The 26,321-nt window shown below is 37.6% G+C and overlaps 1 protein-coding gene across 5 annotated transcripts in view; it reads left to right on the forward strand.

Moving 5' to 3' along the window:
• The window catches only part of CTNND2 (catenin delta 2), an 858,429-nt gene that overhangs the window by 453,300 nt on the left and 378,808 nt on the right, over window positions 1-26,321 (forward strand). For 4 of the 5 annotated variants that reach the window (XM_036280167.1, XM_036280169.1, XM_036280166.1 and 1 more), the window contains 3 exons: window positions 5,232-5,266; window positions 5,634-5,750; window positions 19,836-20,008. In XM_036280167.1, the coding sequence (XP_036136060.1) occupies window positions 5,232-5,266; window positions 5,634-5,750; window positions 19,836-20,008 (325 nt within the window). Of the gene's footprint in view, window positions 1-5,211; window positions 5,267-5,633; window positions 5,751-19,835; window positions 20,009-26,321 lie in introns of those variants that run through there. The other variant, XM_036280170.1, reaches the window with a different exon arrangement.

The raw sequence follows: 26,321 nt of genomic DNA on the forward strand, positions 1-26,321 counted from the left end.
TCCAAGTGTCAAAGGTATTCTTAAATTAATGTTAACATTTTGTCCTCATTTTTAATAAAATTTATTGGGATGACATTGGTTCACACAATTATTTCAGTTTCAAGTATACGATTTTCTAATGCGTCGTCCTCATTTTTCATAGTAGATATACAGTAACATTTCCTATTGACCCCTCCTCACACTCACCTCTCTTTGTGTCCTTCAGAGGCCAACACCATCATGAATTAGGTGCATCTTTTTAATCCATCTAACGTTATCTCTTCTCCACAGCTTGCTCTCTCCCTCTCTCTCTCTCTCTCTCTCTTTATACACACACACACACACACACACACAACCTTAAGAATTTCTTAAGGTTAAAAAAGCACACAATTATTATAGTTATTTGTTATGAACCTTCTCAAATATATTTTATTTCCTTTTCCAACTTTTTGATGTATAAAATATTTGCATATAATATTCAATCAATGTTAAAATCCCCATTCTTGGGATCAGGCTGTAGATTTTTTTATGTGCAATATACACATTCGACTCTATATTTTGTTTTTGAGCACTACCTACATAGTATCTGGCTAATTTATTTTAATTGATGAATAGTATTTAATCTATATGTATGTTATATATAATATGTAATCATATTAGTATATTTTTCCATTCCCCTATTGCTGATCACTTAGGTTGCTTCCATTGTTTTGTTACTGTGGACAGGAAGGCATGAACAGTCATGAACAGTCTTCTGGACACAGGTGCATAGTTTTCCCTGGAGGCTCTACCTAGAAGCAGCCTGTTAGGTGATTGGGTATTTGCATGTAAGACATTACCACGTATTGGCTCATAGCTCACCCCAGTATTTTTCTAATTCACTCCCTCACCTATGATGATTGTTATTTCCCTGTCTCCTCTTCAACACTCAGTACTGTCAGACTGTAGTTGTTTGAAGCCTGCAGAGTATAAAGAGGTATCTTGTGTCTAATTTTTATTCTTCAATCCCTAATAGGGTTGTTTATCTTTTAATGTGTTCAGTAGCCATACATTCTTGATTTTTCCATGCCTCAGTTATACAAATATGTGTTGACCTCTCTTCTATTTGATCTTTTAATCTCTATCTCATTGATTTATAGGATTTATTTATATGTTCTGGAATCTAACCCCTTGTATATTACATGCATTGCAAATGTCTTCTCCTAGGATGTGGCTTATTTAACAACTTGGTTTCTGGTGTTTATGTTTTACTTTTGTCACATAGGAGTTTAATTTTGATGCAGCAAAATGTGTGGACAGAATGGTTGTTCAGAATGTAGCCTCTAGCACCAGGTGGCCAGGGCCATAAGTCTGGCTCTACTACTTGCTGGCTGTACAACATCCAGCAAGTTCCTTAACATCTTTTTACCTCAGTTTCATTATCTGTGAAATGGGAAAGTATTACTTTTCTTAAAAGTTTTGGCATGAAGATCAACTATAAATTAGTTAGGATATTTCCTGGTATATAGTGAGAGCTATATAAGTGTTAGCTATTAAAATTGGTCCTTTTCATTTGTTGTTTTTTTTAAACTCTTAACTAACATCACTGGCTTATGTACATATTTAAGTATATGTTTAAAAGTTAAATGTTACTTATGATAGTCTTTGTCATACATTTGTCTCACAATATTTGGATTCTGGAACTTATACATAGTTGTGGTTAAATACATTTGGAATGATCTAAATTACATTTATAGTTTTCCTTATAATTATTTCTATTTTAATAAGCAGAATTTCAGTAATGAAAGCCAACTTTATTTACTGAAATTGAACATAAATATAGCTACAACAGTTTCAAAAAATGACTTTTATGTTATATTAAATTATATTATTGGGAGAAAGTTTACCATGAGTAATTCCTAAACAGTTGAAATAAGAGTGTCAGAGACACAGGCATCAACAATGTTCATTGAGTGAATAAATTGTCTGTTTGCCTTTAGAAAAAATTATCCACCTCAGAGCAGTTTTTAAGAAAAGGAATTAAGCCATAATATATGCAATTGCATAGAATCCCCTAACAGACAGAGTAAAGTGTGCATTCAGAGGCAGTGAAATCCAAACCAGGTTTCTCTTGGCACTTCCATTTTCTGTGATCATTCACACTTTTGATGCATTTTAACTGTACTAAAGGAATCAGGAAACCATTTAAGTGATTAATGCTCTTTGCCGGCCCCAAAGGAAGGCACTTCTGCTCTGAGAGGATAGTTTCATAGTCACTGCCAATGGTATTTTTGCAACTGTAATAAAAATGTTTCTTTCTTGCTTCTGCTGCATTATAAAATAGAAACACTTTTGAAAGAGATGAACAAAGAGTAAATATTATGTAATAGTGGGGTGTGTAGACCTGCATATGAAATCACTCATGAGATTTAGATGAGGCTAAATCTCAAAGGATGAGTCCATTTGACATCTGCTGGAGTGACCAAGACATCTTCTTGCTGCTCTATATGTGGAAATGAAGATAGAAAAACAGGAAATGCCATATGAACTCAAATAATAGCACATTTTTGTGTTACTCAGTTATTATTCTACGGAAAAAACAACTCTCCAACATCAGAGTTTTAACACAACAGTGGTTTGTTTCTTACTCATGCTTTGTCCTGTCTGGGTTGGCAGAAATCTTTCTTTCACATGGTTACTCAGGGACCCATCTCAACACAGGGCTTAACAATGAATGAGAGCATGAAGGGCTCATTCCTGCCTTTCTCTGCCTGAGGCAGCGGGTGGCACTTGTCCCTTCTCAGAGCAGTTCACATGACCCCATCTATGTGCAAGGAGGTAAGGAAGTGTGGTCTTCATTGTGCCTGCAAGGAGAACAGCGTGGGACTTTGGTGAGCTGTGGGAGAAGCTTCCAGTGACTTGCTCACTCTTCCTGCTTCGGGTGGGAAGTAACCTTAGTGTGTTTCCCTCTATAACTGTAGATTAGGAGGTAGGAATATGAGTTTTGGAGCCGAACAGGTTAGTTTAATCCCCCTACTGAGTTCCTTACAATCTGTGTGGTAAGTTATTTAGTATTAATAAGCCTCTTATTCTCCATCTACCAAAATAAATTTGTGAGTGTTGTGAATTAGCAGAACCCTGGTATATAGTAAGTATTTAGTAAAGGACTGTATGGGTAAACAGAACATGGTATCCTGGAAGATATAACAGACCATTTTTATTATATCAGAAAAATAGTGTCAGTTTCCTGGGGCTATCATAACAAATGACCACAATTGAGTGGCCTCAGACAAAAGATATTTATTCTCTCATAAAATCAAGGTGTGAATTAGAGTTCGATATCATAGTTTGAGGTTCAGAATCAAGGTGTGTCGACAGGACTGCGAACCCCATGAAGGTTCTAGGGGTGAATCCTTTTGCCCTCTTCAAGGTTCCAACGGCTGCAGGTGTTCCTTGGCTCGTGGAGGCATAACTCCAGTCTCTGCTTCCATGTTCCCAATGCCTCCTCCTCTGTGTCTCTCTCCTCTTCTGTCTCTTATAAGGACACTTATCATTGGATTTAGGACTAGGTCATCTGAAGAGCTTTAATTACATCTGCAAAACCCTTTTTTCCAATAAGAGTTCTCAATTTTTAGGGATTTGATGTGGATATATCTTTTTGGGGGAAAGTACACCATTCTACCTGCTCTAAATATGGAAGCATTTTCTACTTCTATATTAACATCTCTTGTTAAATGAGCAGGCTCTGCAGTTTTGAAATATTGATTATAGGATTACATTTCTGCTTTAAGTGTTAAACTTTGTAGTGACATGTTACTGCTATATAATGTTACATCTTTTTGATGCAAGAAAAAGTTGCATTGGACTGAATTTATGTTATCATTTCATGTATCTAATGTCTATAGCTCTCATCATTGTACAACCATTTTCAAGTTTGCTTAAATGCATTGGCTGCAAAGCAAGATATCCTGTAAAAGTCATATGTCTCTTAAGGGGCTGCTCTTGTATTCATTTATGTCAATCATGTCTTTTCTGAATACTGATTTATACCAGAATTCCTTTTTTTCCCTGTAAATGTATTCAGAAGCCATCTCCAAGGTATAGATTAGAGTTCTAAAACCCACTTGCTGTTATGAAACTGATGAGCTATTCATAAAAACTACTTGATCAGAGTAAAAGATGCAGTGAAATAAATGTAGAAAATCATTCTGAAAATGATGACTGTCAGTAATTGGCATCTAGATTTCTCAATTATTGGAATATTAAAAGGGGCATATCAGCCCTGGCCGATTTGACTCAGCAGTTAAAATGTCAGCCTGCAGACCAAAGAGTCACAGGTTTGATTCCTGGTCAAGTGCATGTACCTCAGTTGCAGGTTTGATCCCCAGCACCAATGGGGATCGTGCGGGAGGCAACCAATCAATGTGTTTCTCTCACATCAATGTTTCTCTCTCTCTCTCTCTCTGTCCCTCCCTCCCACTGTATCTGAAAAAATCAATGAAAAAATATCCTCAGGTGAGGATTAAAAATGGAGGGGGGCATTTTAGAAGTATTTGCATATATAAAGAAAATTATTTATATTTAGACATTTAAATTTTTTATATTTAATAAATGTTTCAAAGTGAATCTGTGTTGCCTATTTAGGTGTACTCTGCACAGTATCATTGGCATATCATGTGTGTAAACAAGCCTTTCTACTGGGGTCATTTTAGAAAATGAATGAATAAAGTGAGAATTGGGGAATTGTGTATTCAATTGTCAGTAAAGTGTTATGATTTTTAAATAATTGAAGCTATAATAATCAACTGAAAGGAACAGCACATCTGATATGTCTAGAAGGAGGTATAGGTTTATCTTATCTTTTTTGTAATGAAAAAATGGAAAGTTATTTCTTTCTTAGACTACCTCACAGATTCTATATGAAGCAATTCAAGTTCATATTTTAAAAAGCACTAAAATTAGGTAGAACTGCATGTATGTAAAACTATTATAAGGAATAAGTATAATAGGTTGGGCTTTGTAAAAATTGAACTGTTCTGAAACCCACTGGACATTGTCTATTAACAACCTGCTAATACCTGTAAATCAAAAGAGGTATATATCAAATGGATTAAAGTTAAAATTTTATCAAAATGGGATCTCTTTTCTCAGTAAGAAATTAAAGAAAGTGCCATGGAACCACCATTACTACCCTAATGTGCCTTGTGTCTTGTAGCCTAGGGTCTCTTTGTTTCTGACCCATGCTTCATATCTATGTATTCTCTTTTTTACAGTTCAGCAGAAGAGCAGTTTCACTGGCAATCACAAGGTAAAGTACGGCTTCTTAATGAACACTTACTACATGTATCTTTATTGATTAATTTCCTTGTGAACTTTAGAGACTTATAAAAATGAATATGACAACTAAAATTAAATTAAGTCATTGTGATAGCTCACAAATTCATGGGAGTTAAGTTCTCACAATTCTCTATTCACTTCGTGTTCTTCATGGATGCATGAAATTTGCTGGCCGTAGCTTTTTATACTGCTTGATTGAAGAGTACAAGATATCGAGTGAGAACTTCATAGAGGTCATGTTAGGTTAGGATGCTTTTGATTTTTTAAATGATTGTCTTAAGCTTTAATAATAACATTATCACATATCTGTTTATAACTTAAAAATATTTTAATTTCAGATGGTCAAAAAGATATCGAAGATGAACTCACAACAGGCCTTGAGCTGGTGGACTCCTGTATTAGGTCGCTGCAGGAATCAGGAATACTTGACCCACAGGATTATTCAACAAGTGAAAGTAAGTCAAATGACAGTTGTACTTGAAGACAATTAAAGGAATATTATGCCATTATTTTTCTAATTAATATCAGGAGACCTGACTAATAGGACTTCTAGATATGTTCCTACTTGTTTTATCCATTTTGCTCCACTCTCATCTACTTTCCACATTACTCCTCCTTAGCCCATGTAGATTGTAAATGCTCCTAAATCAGTAATTGACATCTAACTTTTTCACCCATTATTAATGTAATGGTGATTCTCATCAATTCTCTGATATCCTTTTTAGCATCTAGACCAGCACATTGTATGAGCACATCGTATATATGTTTAATCCACACAGTGTCTACATTAAAATTAATTGACAATACTTTACTCGTATGGATTTGTTGGTGGAGATTTTAAACAGTACAGCAATTATATAACAAAATAGGGAAAGAAATGATGTAATATATGAAGTACTATTTAGTGCTATGCTATAGTACTGTGCAAAAATGTTTTATATTTCTATATTTAACAATCTTATATTGCTATATTAATATCAATAGAGTATTTAAAGATTTCTTTACCTCCAGTTAATTTCATGTTTTTCAACCAGAGTGATTGAGACCTAGAAAAAAACGCTGGATTAAAATGAGCCTCACTTTAATAAATCATAAAATTCTCTTGACATTTTTCAATAAAATCCCATAAAAAGCTAAAAACTAAATCATTAAACATACATTATCTTGATCATTTGTACATTAGAAATCAGTGAAGCATTTTATTCCTTACTTTATAAAAATAAAATTTCCTTGAATACCCATCAAGTTTTGCTATAGAAAAGGAAAATATAAAAATAAAATAATATGCTGACCTAAAACCACTTAATTTATATATTAGTTTATTTTTTCTGTAATCTTCATACTACCACTACTTTTCAGGCAATATCACCATAAATGTGTTGATTTATTTAAATCCATATGCATCCCCTCAATAAAATTCCCAAAGTAAGATGCATGGTTTGTAATATCCTTGTTTCTCTATTTCATATTTTTAAATGTAGGATTGTGACCTCTTCTCTCTGAGTCAATAATATACTTGTCTTGTAGGGGTAGTTGTACTTAGAACTATATTTAATTAATATTTGGTGTACAGTACTCAATTCTCTCTTTACTCGAGAGTAAGGAGAGCAGAGATAAAAAATGTGTCCTGGGTCGGGGGATGGTACTGGATAGCTCACTTTTTGACATAATAGTAAATGTATTTTATTATGAGTTTAGGAGAGAGGATAATTTTAATATATGTAAACTACAGAGAAGAGAATGAAGAGTAAAATAAGAGGCAAACTAAAACGTAGAGATAAATCAACTATCAATCTAGCTCTACAAGTAACACAATAAATTCTTTGAAGAGAATAAAAATTCAGGTTTGTAGTAAACAAGATAAAATAGTGATGGGATGTTTATGAGACACTAATATTAATGAAGTAAATGTTGAAATTAAAGGGATGGACACACAAATGACAGCGAATGCAAAGAACACACAGATGGGACTGTGAGATGCAGTGGAATTTCATGCAGAAGCACTAAGCATGGTCGAAGAGGACTTATATAATGAAATAATCTATAAAGATGGGATAAACTCATACAAAAATCTAATGAACATGTATGTACCAAACAACATAGCATCTGAATATTGAAACAAAAAAATATTAAAAAGTATTTTAAAAGTTGATGAAAAATATTGTATTATTTCAATGCATGCTTATCAGAATCAGATTGAATACTCGAGGAAAAGGCCACGGAAATTTGGAACAACTAATGAACAAATTAATATATTATATAAATTTTAAAATGTACATTTGTTGAATGATAATATATATTTGTTATATATGTATAAGGAATAATTGTAAAAATTGATCTGCTACTGCATGTTAAAGATAATCCTAAAAAGTAAAAAGTATAGAAAGTCTACATTTTTAAGTAATAATTCAGTGAAATTGAAAGTAAATAATAAAAAATAAGCAAAAATATAATCACGGGAAAATTAAGAAACAGCCTTTGGATCTACTGAATCAAAATTCGTAACTGCTCAATTTTTGTTTTTCATTAAGCTTAGTTATGTGGTTATACACTGGATTGTCTGTGGGAAAGCTCCTAGGATTGTAGTTGATTGTTCTTTTTATAAGCCTATGCTTCCTTGTTTGAAGATAGAAAAGGATAAAGTAAAACCAACAACAAAGGAAAACCAAAGTGCTGGAGGTGCCACCTAAGAGATCTATGTCGAAGGGTGTAAACCATGGTGAAATGAGAAATAGTGTGATTCTTAGTTGTTCTTAACATTTTCAGAGTCAGTTTGAGAAGAATGAATTAAGAGAAATTTAGGAATTTAATTATAAAGTATTGAGGAGGTAACTAACATTTGGGGGGTTAACTGTTGCTAACTTTAAGTACTTACAAAATAAATCCCTAGTTGTCTCAGGGTTCAGAATGGAAATAGATTCTACTCAAAAGAGTTGACCTGAAGCTAATTTAATTAAGCTACTATCTACAAAGGAGTAAATAATATTAAGGGAACAGAACTGCCTGCTGAGGTACTCAGGGAACAACAGACAGAATCCCTTGCTGCCCTCAGTCCCGAGGGAAAAGCATAGGGACTAGTAGCAGCGGAGTCACGAGGCATGACAGGCGCAGAGGAATGAATATCCTAACCTCGTTCTCCTCCCGCCTTCTTATGTCCTTCTCGTGCCTCCCAGTGGCCAAATCCAATCATAAAACAAATACCAGGGACCCCTGTGATACAGTGTTTATGGGGTAAAGGGCAGAGAATGAATATGGGGAGCAAAGAGAATAATCAGCACAACATTCTGCAAAGTACTGGAGCAAGAGACTGTGTTTATATTCTTGATACATAAATTTAAACACATAGACATGTAGTGGCTCTCTGACACATTTCATCTAATTATTAAGAGCCCACCAGATTCTGCTAGTCCTTTGATTTTTGTGATTATTCAATCAATGGGTTCATTAGCTAGAACAAACATGAAATAGCTGATGCGAAATTGGACCTGGCACGCTGCCCTTGAGAGCCAGGCTCTAGTCCTAACTCAGAGGAGACAACACTAAATGCAGTCTAAAACCAGCTTGAAAGAGTTCTAAATGGCAACCAATCTCAACCCCTAAGTGCAGGGCACTTAATTTGTTTGATGTTAAAGCTTTTGTTATTTTTCTTTCTAAGGTCAGATTAAAATAAAATTTGAGTCTCGGTAAACCCATCTTCCTGACCCTTAGACTAGCAGTAACTGCTCCACTGTACTGACTGTAGTGACATACGCTTACCAGCACGTAGCATTTTTTAAAAAGTGCCATCCGAAACAGTATGTAGATCACATATACAGCCTGAGCCACCCGCCATTATTTTGTGACTGCTGGCTGTGTAATTTCAGTTCTCGCAAATACGTGTCACAGAGTCACTAGGAGAATTGCTGTTGCTTTGCTGAGGGAAAAAAAAGTTGACAGAAGCTTAGGGGCACTGGCAGCTTACATAATGTACAACTTGACCCAAACTTCTGTGGACAAAGTACCCTATTTAATCCACGCATTCCTTGGAGAAATAAACTCAGAGGTAAGGGTGATTATCTAACCAAAATTAACAAAAATATGTCAGTCGAAATCAGAAATAAAATGGACAACTAGAATGGGGAAAAAGGACTTGTATGTTTAAAGAGATTGCTAATTGCTTTAAATATTATATTGTGAAATAGTGATTATTTCCTTCTGTAGCAAGTTGGCTTTTCACCATATTCTAGAAAATACCAGCATCCAGTTGCAAGAAAGTTTTAGAAGCTTAATATATTCTCTATGTTATGGCAAAGAAAGGAGGGTTATTTTATTCTGAGTTTTCAAATCAGAATATATTTTAAAAATCAAGAATTAGTTATATAAGGTACTATCCTGAGCAGGTGAAATCCAAATAGAACAATCATATATAGTCCAAGTGAATATATTATTAACTCTTGATTTATAGTCAGTCACTTTTATTTAGTTACTGTGAATATACTTAATTCTTTGTGGTAAGAGAATTGTTGAGAGATAAGGTTATTAAAATGCTTTAAAATGTAATTCCATATATTCTTATGCAATAATAAAAGAGATGGGAGACATCCTTGTTAAGTGAATATTTCCATAGTTCCTAGAAAGCCTGTTACCAGAGGATGCAGACATGGTTTAGGAGGGTTAATATTTTTATAATAATTAAACAAATCAAGATGAGAAATATATTGATCATGTGACTCGCAATATTAATGTCATGCTCAGGGAAAGAAGACTGACCTGTTTGATTTTCTACTGTGGTGGCAACTAGGTGCTAAGTTAGACCTGACGAGGTGGAGAGCCTCTGATCGGGGATACAGGTAGCTTATCCTTCCCTTGGAGCCAGAAGACTTGGATTCAAGTCCTACTGCTCCCCTCACTTCACCAACAGTTAAGGACTGACACCTGGACTCTGGAGATTCTGAGTCATTTCCTGGAAGCATTTATTCAAGTTAGTTGAGTTCCTCCTCAAATTGTTTATTCCCTGTGAAATCACGACATCGTATGCGTTTGGTCCAAGTGTTGAAATACTAATGATGCAGTCTCCTTCCAGAAGTTTGGTAATGTTCCAAGTCTAAAGCTGTCTTTAAATAACAAATGAATCCAAATGGCTTTAGATACCAAATTCACTCACACTCACTTCCGCCACTACCTATGGTAGGTGTGATCGAAAGTGAAGGAAAAACACCCAGGTGTCGTTCTGTCCTCCAGGGAGCTATAATTATCTTTCTTTCCAGATGCTGTACTACCTATTTTTTAGCTAATGTTCAATTTCTTTTTCTTTGATTTTATTCTAACACAGAGATATTTAAGAAGCGTGTTATACTTTCTCCAAAGAGGTCACCAGCTCAGACGCAAACTTAGAAATTGAAGGGATATACAAAGAAACTACCAAATGTTTCTTATTATTCCCTAAGCAAGAGAGAACAATGTAGAGTTCTCATTAAAAACACCACTCTCACCTGTATTATCAGGGTCTTCTGGGATTATGTACAAAGTTAGAGCCCAGTGGAAATTTCTGATGAAAATATAATTGGGTTTTGAATTGTCAAGGCACCAAAACTTTCATATGAGGATCAAGTGCAAGCTGGTGAAAGCGAGGACAGTATCAAAACTGCTATGAGCATGAGGAAAAGTAGAGGCTGGGAGCCCTCATGAGAAAAATGAGAGTAAGCAGACTTTTCCCTGGGGACAGTGGAAGGAGAGGTCCCCTGGTAATACCTTATGGAGATGTGTTGTGGGATTCCCCAGAAGTTAAAATATTAAAACTGCCTCTGATTAAATAATAAGTCACTTCAACAGCAACTGATAACTGATATAATCAAATCTTAATATATTGGGGTTTTATTACATCGCTATAGGTACAGGTGGTGGTGTAGTCATTGATATATATATTTGTGTATATATATATATATATTAAGCCTTTATTAATAGCAACACAGAAGTCTCTGCCTTGTGGCATTTACATTCTGGTCAGAAAAGTCTGAAATCCAGTTCAGGTATATAATTACTACAAGCAATAACAAAGCTGGTAAGTGGTAGAATAGGGTTATTCAAGTGCACATGGGAGTCCTGGGGGTCCCCGAGACCGTTTCTGGGGCTCTGAAGAGGCACAAGTTTTCACAATAATCCTGCAGTGTTATTTGCCTTATCCTTGCTCGTCCCCACACAGAGTGAGTGAGGGTGAGGATGGGGATCTCTGGGAAGACAGTTCCATGGTGCTTCCCAGAGGCTCCACGGAGACAAGGCATCATTGCCCTGATGGCTCGTGGAGTGTGCTTGATGTCTTCTCTTGCTTTAAAGATTTCCCAGTTTTAACACAGTAGATATCCTTCTATATCACCCATAGGAATGAGTTCTTTGGGGTCCTCAGTACTTTTTAAGAGTGTGAAAGTTTATGAGATTGGAAAGTTTGAGAACCTCTCTAGATTTTTTAAAAATTGTTGACAGTATTACAGATGTCCTCCATTCCTCTCCCCTCTCCCATTTGCCCCTCCAACCCCCCCCCCCCCGGCCTTCCCCACACTATTATCTGTGTTCATGGGCTATGCATATATGCATATATGTTCTTTGATTTATCTCTTCCAGTTCCGTCCACCCCCTCCCTTCTGAGATCTGTCTCTAGTTTTGAGGAAATGATCAAAGGGCCAGGAAGTCTTCCACTGTGAGAAGGTGTTTGATCAGGGACCTGAGTAAAATGCACAGCAAGCCATGCCGGTATCTAAGGAAAATCTGTGATTTCTGGCAAATTAAGTCAGTTGTTTATGCTAGTATAATTCCATAAATAAATTATAGTGTTTTCAGGATATAGCTTTTAAATTTAGTTTTCTACCACATTTATTTATTTTTGTTTTTATTTATTTTCACAGTTATTGATCATGAGAAATATGAATCTATTATCTTTTTACTATTAATTTATAAATATATATATATATATAATGCTTTTTCTCTTTGTGTTACATTTTTAATGGCAAATAATCTGAATATAAACTTTTATAAGGAATACTTAGAGATTTGAGCAAACTGTAAAAAATACATTCTAGCCCTGGCCAGTTTGGCTCAGCGATTAGAGCATCGGCCTGCGGACTGGAGAGACCCAGGTTCGGTTCTCGCTAAGGGCACGTACTTCGGTTGCAGTTTGTCCCCGGCCCTGGTTGGTCATGTGGGTGGCAGCCACTCGATGTGTCTCTTCACGTCGATGTTTCTCTCTCTCTCTCCCTTCCTCTCTCTCCCTTCCTCTCTCTCCCTCCCACTCTATCTGTACAAAAAATGGAAAAATATCCTCGGGTGAGGATAAAAAAAATACATTCTAAAGTTGTACATTTGAATTTTTTTTTTTGCTCATGTCCCGCCATTGTGCACAGATGAAAAGAATTAAGTTATTGCATAATGTGAACACTTGACCAATGCTCAGTTTTTCATATTTAGTCAAACTTGAAAGAGCAAACTAATTAAGTCAATAACATTAGTGGAATCTAACTCAATTTTGAAAACTAAATGAGTACTTATCTATTCCTGGGACGATTACAGTTTTAATTTTCACGTGAAGCCTTATATATTGAAAGAAGCTGACCAGATGAAGTCAGTATTCTGGAGATAGACTTAGAAATAAAGTTTAAAAACACACCTGCCCATAGAACAACCCCATCACCCTAAGTTTTCTTGCATAGCAAGCTTTTCCCTCGGTTAATTTTAGGAAGTACATGGTTCAACCACTGCTTTCGGGGATCTCCTCAGCAAAGCTCGTGCATGTGAGCTTTTTAAGTTACTAATGAAGATTAGGAGAAAAGAACCAGTTTATCTCCACTAGCTACTTCTTATTCCAAGCAAGTTTGCAAATTGACAAGTTCATCCAAAACCCATAAAGAAGAAACTGATACTATAAATGAAACTTATTAATAGGGCAATTTAAACAAAAGTCAATATTTTTACTCTATAGAGTTAACTTGTAGTTAGATATGACTAAAGTGCCTTGAGCTTGATCTAAATCAATTTGATAATCTTACAAAGAATTGGCTGTTTTACTCATTGATTTTGTAATTTAAAACGGCTCTTTTGTGTATATATATATATATATAATTTCCACCCCCTTTCCTATAAAAAGATTTCCTCTTTCTTTTTATTTGATCTTGCTCTAACAATTTACTCTCATTTAAAATAAAGTAACGTTTAACCTCCAAATCATTTTTAACCTTCCACAAAGATCGGATAGCAAGAGGCTGGGAATGAATGTAAATTCTCTGTCAGTTACAGATACGTGTGAATCTTGTCCGCATTACTTTTCAAGGGCTACATAAAGATTTTATACCATTTTGAAAGGCTCAGTTTAACCTAAGAGTAATTAGAGAATGTTCCTAAACTTTCTGACAAGGGTAAATCTAAGCCAAGCTGCCACCACCAGGTGTCCAGTTCTCAACATGTCAGTCTCAATTTGTAGGTTTATCATTCCTCTGACTGTTCTGACTTAACAGACTCACAAAACATTCACGGGCATCTATTCTAGACATTGTCTAGTTCTCCCAGCTGTTTCTTTTAGTGCATTCTTGTTAATAACATGTTTCTTTTAGTGGTAAAATGATCCCTTGGCATCAAATTGATAACTACCCTTTAGAGACCGTGTTTTATTTATGTGGCTTCAGCTTCTAATACTGATGACTTCAATAGACACAACTTTGTCCTAAAATTTCTTTTACACATTATCAAACATTGATCCTGGATATTATTTAGGTCCTAGAAATATTAAGTTTGTCAGATTATGTTAGAGCCAGTATTAAAATCAACCCCAGAGTAGCTTTCAAACTACATAAATTCCCACCATCTCCTCCAAGTAATTTAAAAATTAAGCCCATCCTTCCCCAAAACACTGAGTCTTCAACACACACATCTCCTGCCAGTCTTTCCCTTGGGAATGTCACATGGTGGGAATGTCTGCTTTTGCACACCCATTTAGTGAATATTTGTGGTATACTGGGACAGATGTTCAACTGAAGCAGACCAGAATTAGCAACTCCCAATAAATCACCTTAAAACTTGTAGAAACAGAAGGCGTGTGGCTGATTGTGACAGGGCAGTGCTGTCTGCTGGGTTTTCAGGGAAAGACTCACTCTGCACTGTGGGAAACCCAGGCACCCATGGGAGTGTTGGCAACAATAATATCCTTCCGACGACAGGAGGAAGAGTGTCCAGTCGTTTTCGGCTCTTCTTCACTTCCTGTCCACTTGGTCACTATTCCCCTTTAAAATGTCTCTTACATGAGCAACTTTGTCTCTCTTCCTAATGTAGCCACTACTCCAGTTAAGATTTCTTCAGTCATTGCAGGTTCCCATTCTCTGCACTGCAGAGCCCTAGTCCTCGCCTCTCCAGGAGCCCTGCTGCCTTTTCCACCAATGTTCGGAATCTCTGCTCTCATCCTGTTCCCTTCCTTCCAGACGTGTGATGCTGCACAAAACCCTTCTGCTAAACAATTAAAATTCCTCCGTCTGGTCTGTTCAGAGGGTTAGGGTTGCATAGAGAGATAGAGGTACTATTGCCTGGTCAATCAGACATCAGGGTAGGCTGCATGGAGGAGATGACATTTAAATAGCACCTTAAGAATGAGTGTTGAGGTTGACAGAGAATGGAATTGCAGGCAGAGAAAACAGAGAGAACTTGGTCTTTCTTCTCTCTTGGCACTAGATTTTGTTTTTAATTTCAGGCAGGCTATTTTAATGATCTATGCTTGAATGTCTCATTTGTAAAATGAAGCTCACAGGGTGTTGAAAGGAAGCACTAAGTGATATATGGGACAGTACTATTATAAGGTTTTCAGGACAAATTCCAATCAAGGCTTTATTGTTAACAGACCATGTGGCTATGTAATTAGATAATTAGATAATAATACTAATAACTGACATTTATGGAGCAGTTTATATTTTTCTAAAACTTGCACATCCATTATCTCATTAGGTGCTCAAATTTGCAAAGATTGGATCTGTAGAGACAGAAAGATGGAGTGTGGTTAGGAACAGGCACTTGAAACCAGACTGCTTTGCTAGTACCAACTCTGTGGTCTCAGTTAGTCGGACCTCCCGGTCTGTTGCCATAAATGGGAATGAAGGTGTCTTCCTGACTGGAGTCTTGTTAAGATGCAGTGGGTTCATAGACACAAAATGCCCGGGGCAGTCCCTGGAACTTAGGAAGAGCTCAGTAAGGTCCGCTGGTATCACTAACATCATCATCGTCATCGTCGCCATCATCATCATAATCTGTGTTTTCACAAACTGAAGGTGGACTAAAGTCCAGGACTGCTGAATTTTAGCCCTGGATTTTTTTCCAACACACACTCACTGACTCCACTGGCACAACCGTGACCTAAAGAACGACTCGGGAATGCCACACTGTAGGCCTCTGGCTTTTTCTGTGTTATTGCCAAGAACATAGTTCAGTTAAGGTTTCCTATATTCTTGGACTGATGTTCAGCTAAGAGGCAAGAATTAGTAATTCCTGATGAAGTCTCTTTAAACTTGTGCAAACAAAATGGGTACACAGGATTATGAAAACCCTAAAGTATCTAGTTCGTTTGAGAAGAAATGTCTCTGCATTGTAGTGTGTGTATTAATACAACCTGCACGTGAGCCTGAACCTGCACATTAATTTTCACACAGAAAATTAACAAAGTAATCCTTTCATGTACTGAGGGGTCTCCTCCCACTGAAGGTGGACAGCAAGCTTCCCCTGGTCAACACCTGGACTCTCTAAGGTACAGTCCCTCAGGAAGTCCCACAGTCTGAGGGGTGAAGATTTCTCCTGCAGACAAACTGACTTCTATGTAGGGATGAATTTCTCAACCTTAAAATGTTGTTATGTGTATATGACCTAAATAGTGCTTTGATGTTAAATGACAACAACTTCTGGACTTGGAGACAGAAGACGAGGATCCAAGTCTCATCTTCATTTTACCAAGTGTGTGACACTGGCTGACCTCTGAACCTCTCCACACCTCTGATTATACTTCTAAAACTAATAAGGAAAGAGATAGAAGGGCAGGTTTTTTTCACAGGTTGCTGTGTGGTCTGTAGTCAATTCATATATTTGAAAACATAATGAGAAATGGGTGTTACACTCAAGACGCTTTGTTCCAGGTGTCTTTCTAGGATCAGTGGCAGATTTCATGTCCCTCATCTCTGTAGTACCCTTAGAATTTCTCTCCTCTGTCCAGTTGGAACTAGTGTGTCTTGATCAGATCAAGGACACATACTCCCTTGAATTTTATCAGCTTATCAGAAAATGGTTTCACTTCTTCTTCCTGGCTGCAGGGCTGAGCTCAGCTTTGTTGCATGATGGGGAAGGTTCAGAACTAGCAAAAAAAGTACTGTGACCTTTGGTCAATATCCTGGAAGTGTACATACCAGAGTGTGTCTTCTGCCGCTTTCTGTGACCTCGGAGGACATGATATCCACTGTTCCTTCTGGAGCAGTCAACTGTGCTGAAGGCAAGATTCCATTTCCCTAGTTGGAATTTCAAGTCTCGGTCTCCTCCGCTCGTCCCACCACCCTCCGGGGGCTCTCACATAGCCCCACCCCCTTGCATATACACATCCTGTCCTCAAGACTGTGGCTTAATTTTACCACAGGACTTGATGGAAAGCCATACGTTTGAGAGGGGAAAAAAATCATGATTTAAAGCCAAAAACAATAAATGCTTTTGAAATCTATGGAAAATTGGTATTTTCTACTTCAGTGCACAGTAATATTAGGAAAGCTAATCGAGTGTTAGTTATATGTAAATGTTACTTCTATTATGAAGTAATTAAGAATTGTTCTATACTATTAGCTTTCTCCATACTCTCATATAGCTGTACTTTCTAAAATGGGAATGAATAAATGCTGTTGATTTGAAACCTAGTGAGCGATGGAAAAATCATTCTAAAATGCTTGCGGTGTTTGGTCTATTGTCCTGACTGTTTCATCCTTGACAGGTGATATGTCATTGTTGTAATCCTATGATATATTGCTCATTATTGCCATTACCTTTGTCAGAGTACATCAAGGTTTCATGCTTGAGATGTGTGAACAAAATAATGAGATGGAGAATTTTGGTTTGTTTTTATTGAGTATTGATCAGATAGATACACAACTGATTGTATAAAAGATGAGCAAATCTGATTATTTCATGATGTATATTTAGGGAGCACATAAAACATATTTTTAATTTAAGTCCTTTTTAAATGGGATTTTCAATTGTCATCTTAAGATCCTACATCTAGAGCATTTGTAGGTTTCTGGGGCTAATTTTATGACTCGCTTCAGAATTTACTAAATTGTTTAACTTGCTAACTACATCTGTAACAAAGTTCATCAGAGCCAAGTCAGTCTTTTTAAAAAGCAAATAACCAGGACATACAACTCTTTTGCCTTATACATTATGTTAAGCTATTTATACAAGGTTGAAGATTTTATTTTTTTCCATTTTATTGACATTTCCATAAGTTCATGCACTATTGTATCTGTTTCAACTTTCTTTGTCCTGGAGGTGCTTGATCATGGGGCAGGAGACATGCCAGGGTTTGGACAAAGTGCCTTGAGAGAAATAGCCAAAGAAAGTCTAGTGGGAAGTCACCCATTGTCAGGTGGGATGGTGACCATTAGCCTTAAAAGGCCCTAGCTTTTCCACCATAGCTCACTCTTTCCCATTGAGTTGTGGCCTTCAGGAGGGTAGGGACCACGGAGAACACACTTGGCCATAATTCGTCACCATCCTCCCAATGCCTACCTCTTCCTCCTCCTCCTGGCAGGTAGTCCCCATCCATCCCTGCTCCCATCATTGGTCCCCCTTTCCCTTCCAGAAGGTGTCCCATATTGCAGCCTGCCCATTCCCTGGGCCTCAGAGACAACTCGTTGTCTCTGTCCCCTTGCCTGGCCATTTCCGCATGACTAGTGCGGACAATGTATTTCTCGTGTCCAGAATGAAACTCTCAGAATATGCAGTCCCCATAGAGACATCATAAACTGATGACTAGGCCTATTATATCATCAGTGGGGATTAAATGATTTTTTGCAGGCTATCGCAAACTTTGCCGCCTGGTAGATACGTTTCCTTGGGACTCTATTTTCTAACAATCCTTTGTCTTTTCATGTAGAAAATAGTCTCAAGAGAACATATGGCTGGATGGAAACATTTTTATTTTCTTGCTTGACTTTTTTTCCAGAAACTGTAGAGATTCCAAAATACCAAGTCTCTACCCACATTAGTTCATTGGTTTTTTTATTCGGTATCCAATGCTGAAGAGGTATTTTTGCATTGTTTAGAACTTGCATAGGGGTATCTGAGGAAAGGGGAAGGTCTGAGATGGTAAAAATTACATGAACCTTTTTTTTTTTTAAGAGTAGACACATTATTTTATAAAAATAAGGCTTATGTCACATCAAATCTGCAGTCTCAGTTGAAATATAAAGCCAAGTTCTATTCTTAAAAAGAAAGAAATAAGGATCTTAAAATTTGCTCACTCTTATTAGAAATGATACTATTGTCTAAAACAACAAAAGAGAGAGATAAAGGACGAGAGAGTGATTATGCCATAGTCTGTGTGTATATAATTATCTTCCATCCAAAAAGAAGTAGCTCTGCTCTGTGGTTAAAACAACATGGGAAAACTTGTGTCGCCAAGTCCTTCTCTCCCAACTCAGTCTCCTTACTCAAATCCCTTCGCAAACATGCACAACGAGAAAGGGCAACTCTACTTCACTGCTCTATACTTCTTTCTGTTCCCAAAGTCAATACAAAACTTGATTAAAGAATTTTGCTTAGAAAGATGAGCAAACTCTTGCAAGGATCCCATCCACATAAAATGCAAGAAAATAAAACACAGTTTCTTTGGCAAAGTACGATTAAATGATAAAGTCCGGACTTATTCCACTTCTCCGTCACTTGCACTGTCGGCCACATTCACATCACCACTTGTAACACTGTGTCCTGTCTTTGTTCTCCGGCTGTGCACAGCTGTGGTGGCAAAGATTACTAGCCATCAGAGATCCTGAGAGACCAGGGTGAACTCTACATTGTAGGAAGAGCTATTAATATTTTAAACACTGTCAACCCTTCAGGGGTTGAGATATTACATCACTATTTATACAATAGAATTTGTTACTGATTGGAAGGTTTCAAGGGTTTTAGCAGCCTAATAATTAAGTAGGAGATAAATTAATGCAATTAACATGTACCAAAAGATGGACTTTTAAATGTTTCTGATATTGTCTGATCCAAAAATAACTACTTGATTAACTAATTTGTCTCATAAGAAATATCTCTATGTAGGTCAGGATGAGATCATTTGAAAAAAATCTACTCTTTTGAGAACTTCTAAACCTCCAAAAAAAAAATCTCATTTAAGAGCCGGAGTCAAATTATATGGTCATTTTAGTCCTCAGAATTCAAAGCATAGATGGCTGGAATCATGCGCGTGTGATAATTCTAGTCCACTCTCAATAAATAATACATGTCATTTCTGCTTCACTGAGGCTGTCACTTACTGCTCTAAATGACTTTCAATGCAGGGCCCAGCCTGCTCTCCCAGAGTGCACTTCAGCTCAATTCCAAACCTGAAGGGTCCTTCCAGTATCCAGCCAGCTACCATAGCAACCAGACCCTGGCCCTGGGTGAGACAACCCCATCGCAGCTCCCCGCCCGCAGCACACAAGCCCGAGGTGCTGGCCAGAGCTTCAGCCAGGTATGTGTGGGGATGGGCCCCCTGCTGTGTTGGTCTGTGGGCTCCAAGGGAACAGGCTGGGAGCAGAGCTGTGAGAAGGCCACAGTGATCCCTCCTGTGACATGTCCCACAACTTCCTAAAGATGCCTTTGTGCCGTGAGTGAAGGAAATGGGTAATAAAATACCATTATAGAGTAACACTGAATTGCAAACATCCTTTCTTTAGGAATATCTGTGAGTTGCTCATGCTATATTTATACAGTATATATTTATATATGTGACTATGTGAATGTGTGCCATTACTATTTCTGTGTCCATATGAGATAGAAACATGGCATACATTCTGATTTTGTGTGTGCACCTGGAACAATTTTTATTCTCCTAAAAAAAAAGCATGAAATTAACTTTGGGGGTTACTTATATAAAGAAACATAATATAAATGTGTAACCATGTATGTAGAACTATTCTGAAGATAATTGTGATTAGTTCAGGAATAGTTACACTTTGTCAAGTTTGATTTTGAAATGTGTCCTTAGGTGTTTCTTTAAGGTGTATGCTTCTTCTATAGTTTCACTGCACAAATTTATTAGTTGTCACTCAAACCAGCTCCAGATTAGTAGACATTAGAAGTTGCTACTAATCTGAATTTTTTTCCACAAAAGATGTAAATGTGATGGATGGATGGATGGATGGACGGACGGACGGACGGATGGATGGATGGATGGATGCATAGGTAGATGGATAGATAGATATTTTTGTTTTGATAACTTCAGAGTTCAAGCTATATTCAGTCAACCCAACAGAATTAATGTATGAGAGGGCTATCTTGTTGTAAGCTATTTTAAACTTATCTTCAGTGTCATAGGCCCTTTTAATCTCTTGCTCCTGGAATGAAGAACCCACAGCTCCAAAAGCAGCCCCTTCAGCCTACCAGATTAATTTCATGCTTTCTGCATTTATTGGGCAGTCCGTCTGCTATTTGACCCACCACTGGCTCCTGTGACAACCAAACTCGTGTTTGTCACCAGTTTATTGTCATTATCCATCCATGTGTCTTTCTAACCAAACTGAAAGCTATTTGAGGGCAAGGCCATTTTCATCTTAATCTGCAGCTCCTTGCCATCCTCATGGCCCCCAAGAAACGTCTGCAGACAGATGGGAGGCAAGGCGAGTTAGAATGAGTATAGTCACCATGCGATGCCTATTTTAGGTGACATGGACATAAATGAAGCAAAAACTGAAAAGTCTCAGTGCATTACAATCATTAAATTATCGCCCAGCAATACATTTTTTAAAAAAGTTACTGCATTTCTTAAGGGAAACCCTTCTCCACCATTAGCTTTGTAACTTTTACCTTGTGATACTGAGCTATAGGATCTGTGGATAAAAAGGAGTGCAAATAAAGATGTAGTGAAAGAAAGACCTGTCTCCCATGGTGGCTCAGTGTGGGACCACAGTGCAGGAGGCGCCTCCATTTGGACGGAGAAATGGAGCTACGCAATGCTTGAGAGGGAAGGACCTGGAAGTCATTGAGTTCGCGTTTCATAGGAGGGACACAGAGGCTACCCCAGAAGAGGGCATGCCCCAGCTCCCTTTAATAGCACTGCTCTGTTCTACCTCCCTTCCAGAAACGTGAAAGGATACATAAGGGCATGTCTAAAAGTGGGTTTTAATTTATTAGAAAAATTATTTTATATATGCAAATACACATTTATCTATCATATGCAAAAATAGTCCTTACTGTTTCATTATAAATGAACATTATATAATGTTTGAAATATCAGGTGATGTTATTAACATAGAAAATATTAGAACTTTTATTCTTATTTTTTTTTAGCACAGCAAAGCTTTCTTTTTCTAACTGAATTTATTGCAGTGACATTGGTTAATAAAATTGTACAGGTTTTAGGTATACAATTATATCATATAGCATCTGTATATTGTATTGTGTGTTCACCACCTCCATGTCAAGTCTCCTTTCATCACCATTTATCCCTTCTTTACCCTCTACTACCCCCCCCCCTTACCCCTTTTTTCCCTCTAATAATCAGCATACTGTTGTCTGCCTGTGAGTTTGGGGGATTTTTTGCTTAATCCCTTTGCCTTTTTATCCCGGCCCCCCAACTCCCTTCCCTTTTGCTTGTTAGTTTATTTTGCTCACTAGATTTCACATATAAGTGAAATCATATGGTACTTGTCTTTTTCTGACTGGCGTATTTGACTTAGCCTAATAATCTCCAGGTCCATCCATGCTGTCACAGATGGTAAGATCTCCTTCTTTTTTTACAGCCAAGTAGTATTCCATTGTGTAAATGTACCTTAGCTGTTTTATCCATTCATCTGCTGATGTATTCCTGGGTGGTTCCAAATCTTCCCTATTTTAAATAATGCTGCAGTGAACATAGAGGTGCACATATTCCTTCGAATTAGTGTTTCAGGCGTCTTCAGATATATTCTCAGAAGAGGAATTGCTGGCTTTTAAGGCAATTTCATTTTAAATTGAGGTTACTCCATACTGCTTTCCACAGTGGCTACACCAATCTGCATTTTTAAAATACAATTTTATTTTATTAAAAAGTGCAATGAAAGCTTACAATTTATTTCTTTAGGCCCAGATCTTATATATCTGTCCAATTCTTTGGAAGCAAACAAGTGAGCTACAGTCCTCTCTTTACCCTGATGTCCAGTCATACTTCAGGGTCTAAGAGGCCACATTCAAAACTAAGGCAATTTTTTATACTCAAATTAACCTAAAAAAGCTATGAACTTAACTTTTACCAGTTTCCTAGAACTCCTAAGACATACAGCTAATAAAACAATTAAGTTCTACCTTCTTTTATTTTTATCTTGGACTCATTTATTACCTAGGCTTGGCTTTTTCTCATAAATACCTAAGACCCCTATAATTTGAGTCAAAAACATCGAGTCAACAACAACAAAAAGTTGTTGTATTTCCATATAGCTGAGCATCATGGAAAGTGGAAATATCAATATAAAATGAAAAGTCGGTTAACTTATCAACTTGCTGTGAGCATTTGTAAGCCTGTTCACACAGAGCTATGCAATACCGAGCTGTTAAGTCAAAGCTTTCTTATGAAATTAATGGTTACCAGTTATTGAGCATCCAGAAATAATCTGTTTTGCATACACCCTCATATTTAATCCCCCACAAGGGCTGTATTACTATCTACATTTTAGAGACATGGAAACTCAAGCTCATCACATTTGGAAAAGTTGTCACACCCATCTTAAAGCAGCGACAGTAAGAGTAGGAATGGAATACTGACGGCACTGAAAGGTGGTCTTTCTAGGAGAGAGTGTTTCACAGGTTTTATTGTATATATTGACCACTTCAATCAAATAGGCCTGGAGTTCGAACCTATTACGAGGTGTACAAATGTGGACGAGCAGTGTTGCTATGCACCTACTTCCAAGTTGAGGGAGTTCCCTCTGTGGGAGTCAATTCTTCTTCCACTACCGGCCATGAAGCAAAACAGTAGAAACTGTAAAACGACAAGATCGGGCCTCACATTAAAAGTCTTCTTTAAAGTTTAATCAGAAAGTGTAACTAAGTTGTAAAGATATCAGAGCTCTGTATTTGAAGTTATCAGGGTTATCGTTTGAAGGCATTTATAAATGTTCATGTTCAAGGTGAGAAGTTGGAGGCAAAGGTTACTGGCAACACTCATTTACCTGGCAGATGAGTAGGATAACTCTGAAAACTCAAATCAGGGAGCTGTTCCAATTCACTTGATGAATAGGAGAGTGGCTGTTGGTGACTATCTGAATCCCAGTAATTTTTGCTAGATGTTGGATGGACATGGGTACCATGGTTTACTCTCAGCTTTAGTGCACTGCAGTATGAAAGGCATGTTTTACTGGGAATCTCATAGGACCTGTGACTTTAAATTGTCAGAGAAATGCTGAACAAGTAAGCCAATATTTTTACTCAGCAATTAGCATTATGCCTTGAAAATAGGGAGGCCATATCCCATTCCAGTAATGTGTCCTTCGTAGGATTTTCCTGGGACTCACCCTATTCCAGTGGTTTTGCAGAGCCCTGACTCATTCTTTTCAATATTCTGACTGGTGTTTGAGCTCATTCCTTCAAGGCTAGATTAATTTTTAGAATATCCTGTAGTCATGAAGTTCTAAAAAGGGCTAGAGAAGTTCAAATTAGGGCTGTATATGCCAAACCAAGTTGATAAGGTCAATAATCAACAGAAAAAAAAATTGTTTTTGGTCTTAAAGAGAATGTGTAATTCTAAAATAAAGCAAGTGATTTTCAATCTCAGTGATTTTTTTTTATCTCATTCATAAACCACATTGGGATGTAATTTCAGAACAACATCACAAATGTTCAAAGATTTTCATTTCAATTTTTAAAAATCTAGTTTATTCAATATAACCAATGTTTGAGTGATTGACACCAGGCTCTATGCCAAGCCTTAGTGATACATGCCTAGCCTGCAATGCCCCATTGTAACAATCTAAATAAAACTGTGGGTTGCAGAAAATGTCATAAAATATTCGTTCTCTTGCATTCCCCTAACCAAAATCCTTGAAAGTCATTCTCTTTAGACTCGGGGGTGAATTTGTGGGGTTGGGATGGAGGACAAAGTATACAAGATTTTTCCCAAGGATTCTAAGGTCTTTCCGGGAAATAACATAAGTCCACGTACCCTTCTCCTTGCTCTCAACACTGCACAGCTACCCTACAGGCTGTAGGTTATCCCTCCACACTTCCCTTCCTCCTCCAAGCCAACCTTGACCTTTGTGTGCATGTTTTGAGGTGCCTTGATCAAAACAGAGCTAGTCTTTCAGTTACATAGGTTACCCCTCCACACTGTCCTTCCTCCTTTAAGCCAACCTTGACCTTTGTGTGGATGTTTTGAGGTGCCTCAATCAAAACAGAGATAGTCTTTCAGTTACACTGTATGTTTCAGGGACATTCTTTAAAGCATTCAGGGTGTCATTGTGTGCCTGTTGTATGCCCTGAGCTGATGTGTTTGCTTGGGATGGAAAAGTAAAGAAAATAGGTCCCTGTCCTCAAAGAACTATTCTAGAATCTGTGATAGGGACTCAGAAAGATAGCACAGTGAGTAAGTCAACTGCATAAGTTTTTAAAAAACAATGATTTCTACAAGGAGGACATGAATGCAGAGTAGGAAAGGTAAGATTCCAAGTGCAAGATGGGGTGTGGCATTAGAGGCCTTGTGGAGAAGGTGGCATCTGGGAAAAGACATGCAGAAGGAGTGGGAGGCAGCTGTGTGGCTGCTGGGGGACAGCCAACGCCTGGCTCCTGGATGAGGTGGCCTGGCATGCCAACAGAACAGCAAGGGGGTCCAGGTTGTTAGAATGAGGTGCAGGCGTTGTCAAGGGGTGGGAGACCCAGTCAGTCATAGTGCGGATCTTGTCTTTTACTCAGATTGAAATGAGGAGCCGGTAGAGAATGGTAAGCAGAGGCACAACATGGCCTGACATACATGCTGAAAGCACCATTCTGTCACATCACATATAATATTACTCTACAGTTTGTTGCATATATGTCTGTTTTTTCCCATCTGATTGCCTTGCTGCAAGAGTGGAAACCTACAAAATGAATTTCCATATCCCAAGTAACTGGCCCAGAGTTCACCAAATGTGCATCAGATTCCTCCAACCCCAATCTTATTCTTTATAATCATCTGCAAAAGTCTGTGGGTGGTGAGATGTTAAAGGAGATGGCTCTCCTCCAGCTTTGTCTGCTTCCACTCACATACAATTTCCTACGGAGTCTATGAAATGCTGGATGTAAAACTTCTGGCACAAAGGAGTCACTCTGAAAATGTCGGTTTCTCTCCGTCTCCAGACATAAAGTAGTCTCACCAAGCATTCCGTCCTGTAAAGGACAAAATATGCAAGCTATAAGAAGTAGTACAGGAGCCTAAATATTTAAAAGCCGCTCTCAGGTTCTCCGGCAGCACTGAAGTAAGGTGTGTACATTCATAGTCCTCGGGAAGTGCCTGCTTGCTGTAGGACATTAGAATCGTATGATGGTTCTGTAAAATAAAACTGAACAATCGTGCAGACTCTAGAAAAGCAATAAGCTTTCAAGAAGCAGAATTGTCCCTTCTTTTTGGATCTGGCCTATCTATTTAATGTTGCACTGACTTCTAGGTCTTAAAAGTTCCCATTTATGTTATATCATAATTATAAACATGTCGTGTACTCTCTTCTGCCAGAGGCTGATGTGTTCACTGGGTTTGGAACATTACTGACTGGTGCTCTCTCACCTCAGGCAGATGTGAAGGTCAAGGAGTGGAGAGCTCTGTGAACGGTGGCCTGGTGGAC

Source organism: Molossus molossus, unplaced genomic scaffold (genome assembly GCF_014108415.1).
Source record: "Molossus molossus isolate mMolMol1 unplaced genomic scaffold, mMolMol1.p scaffold_m16_p_3, whole genome shotgun sequence".
Classification (NCBI taxonomy): domain Eukaryota; kingdom Metazoa; phylum Chordata; class Mammalia; order Chiroptera; family Molossidae; genus Molossus; species Molossus molossus.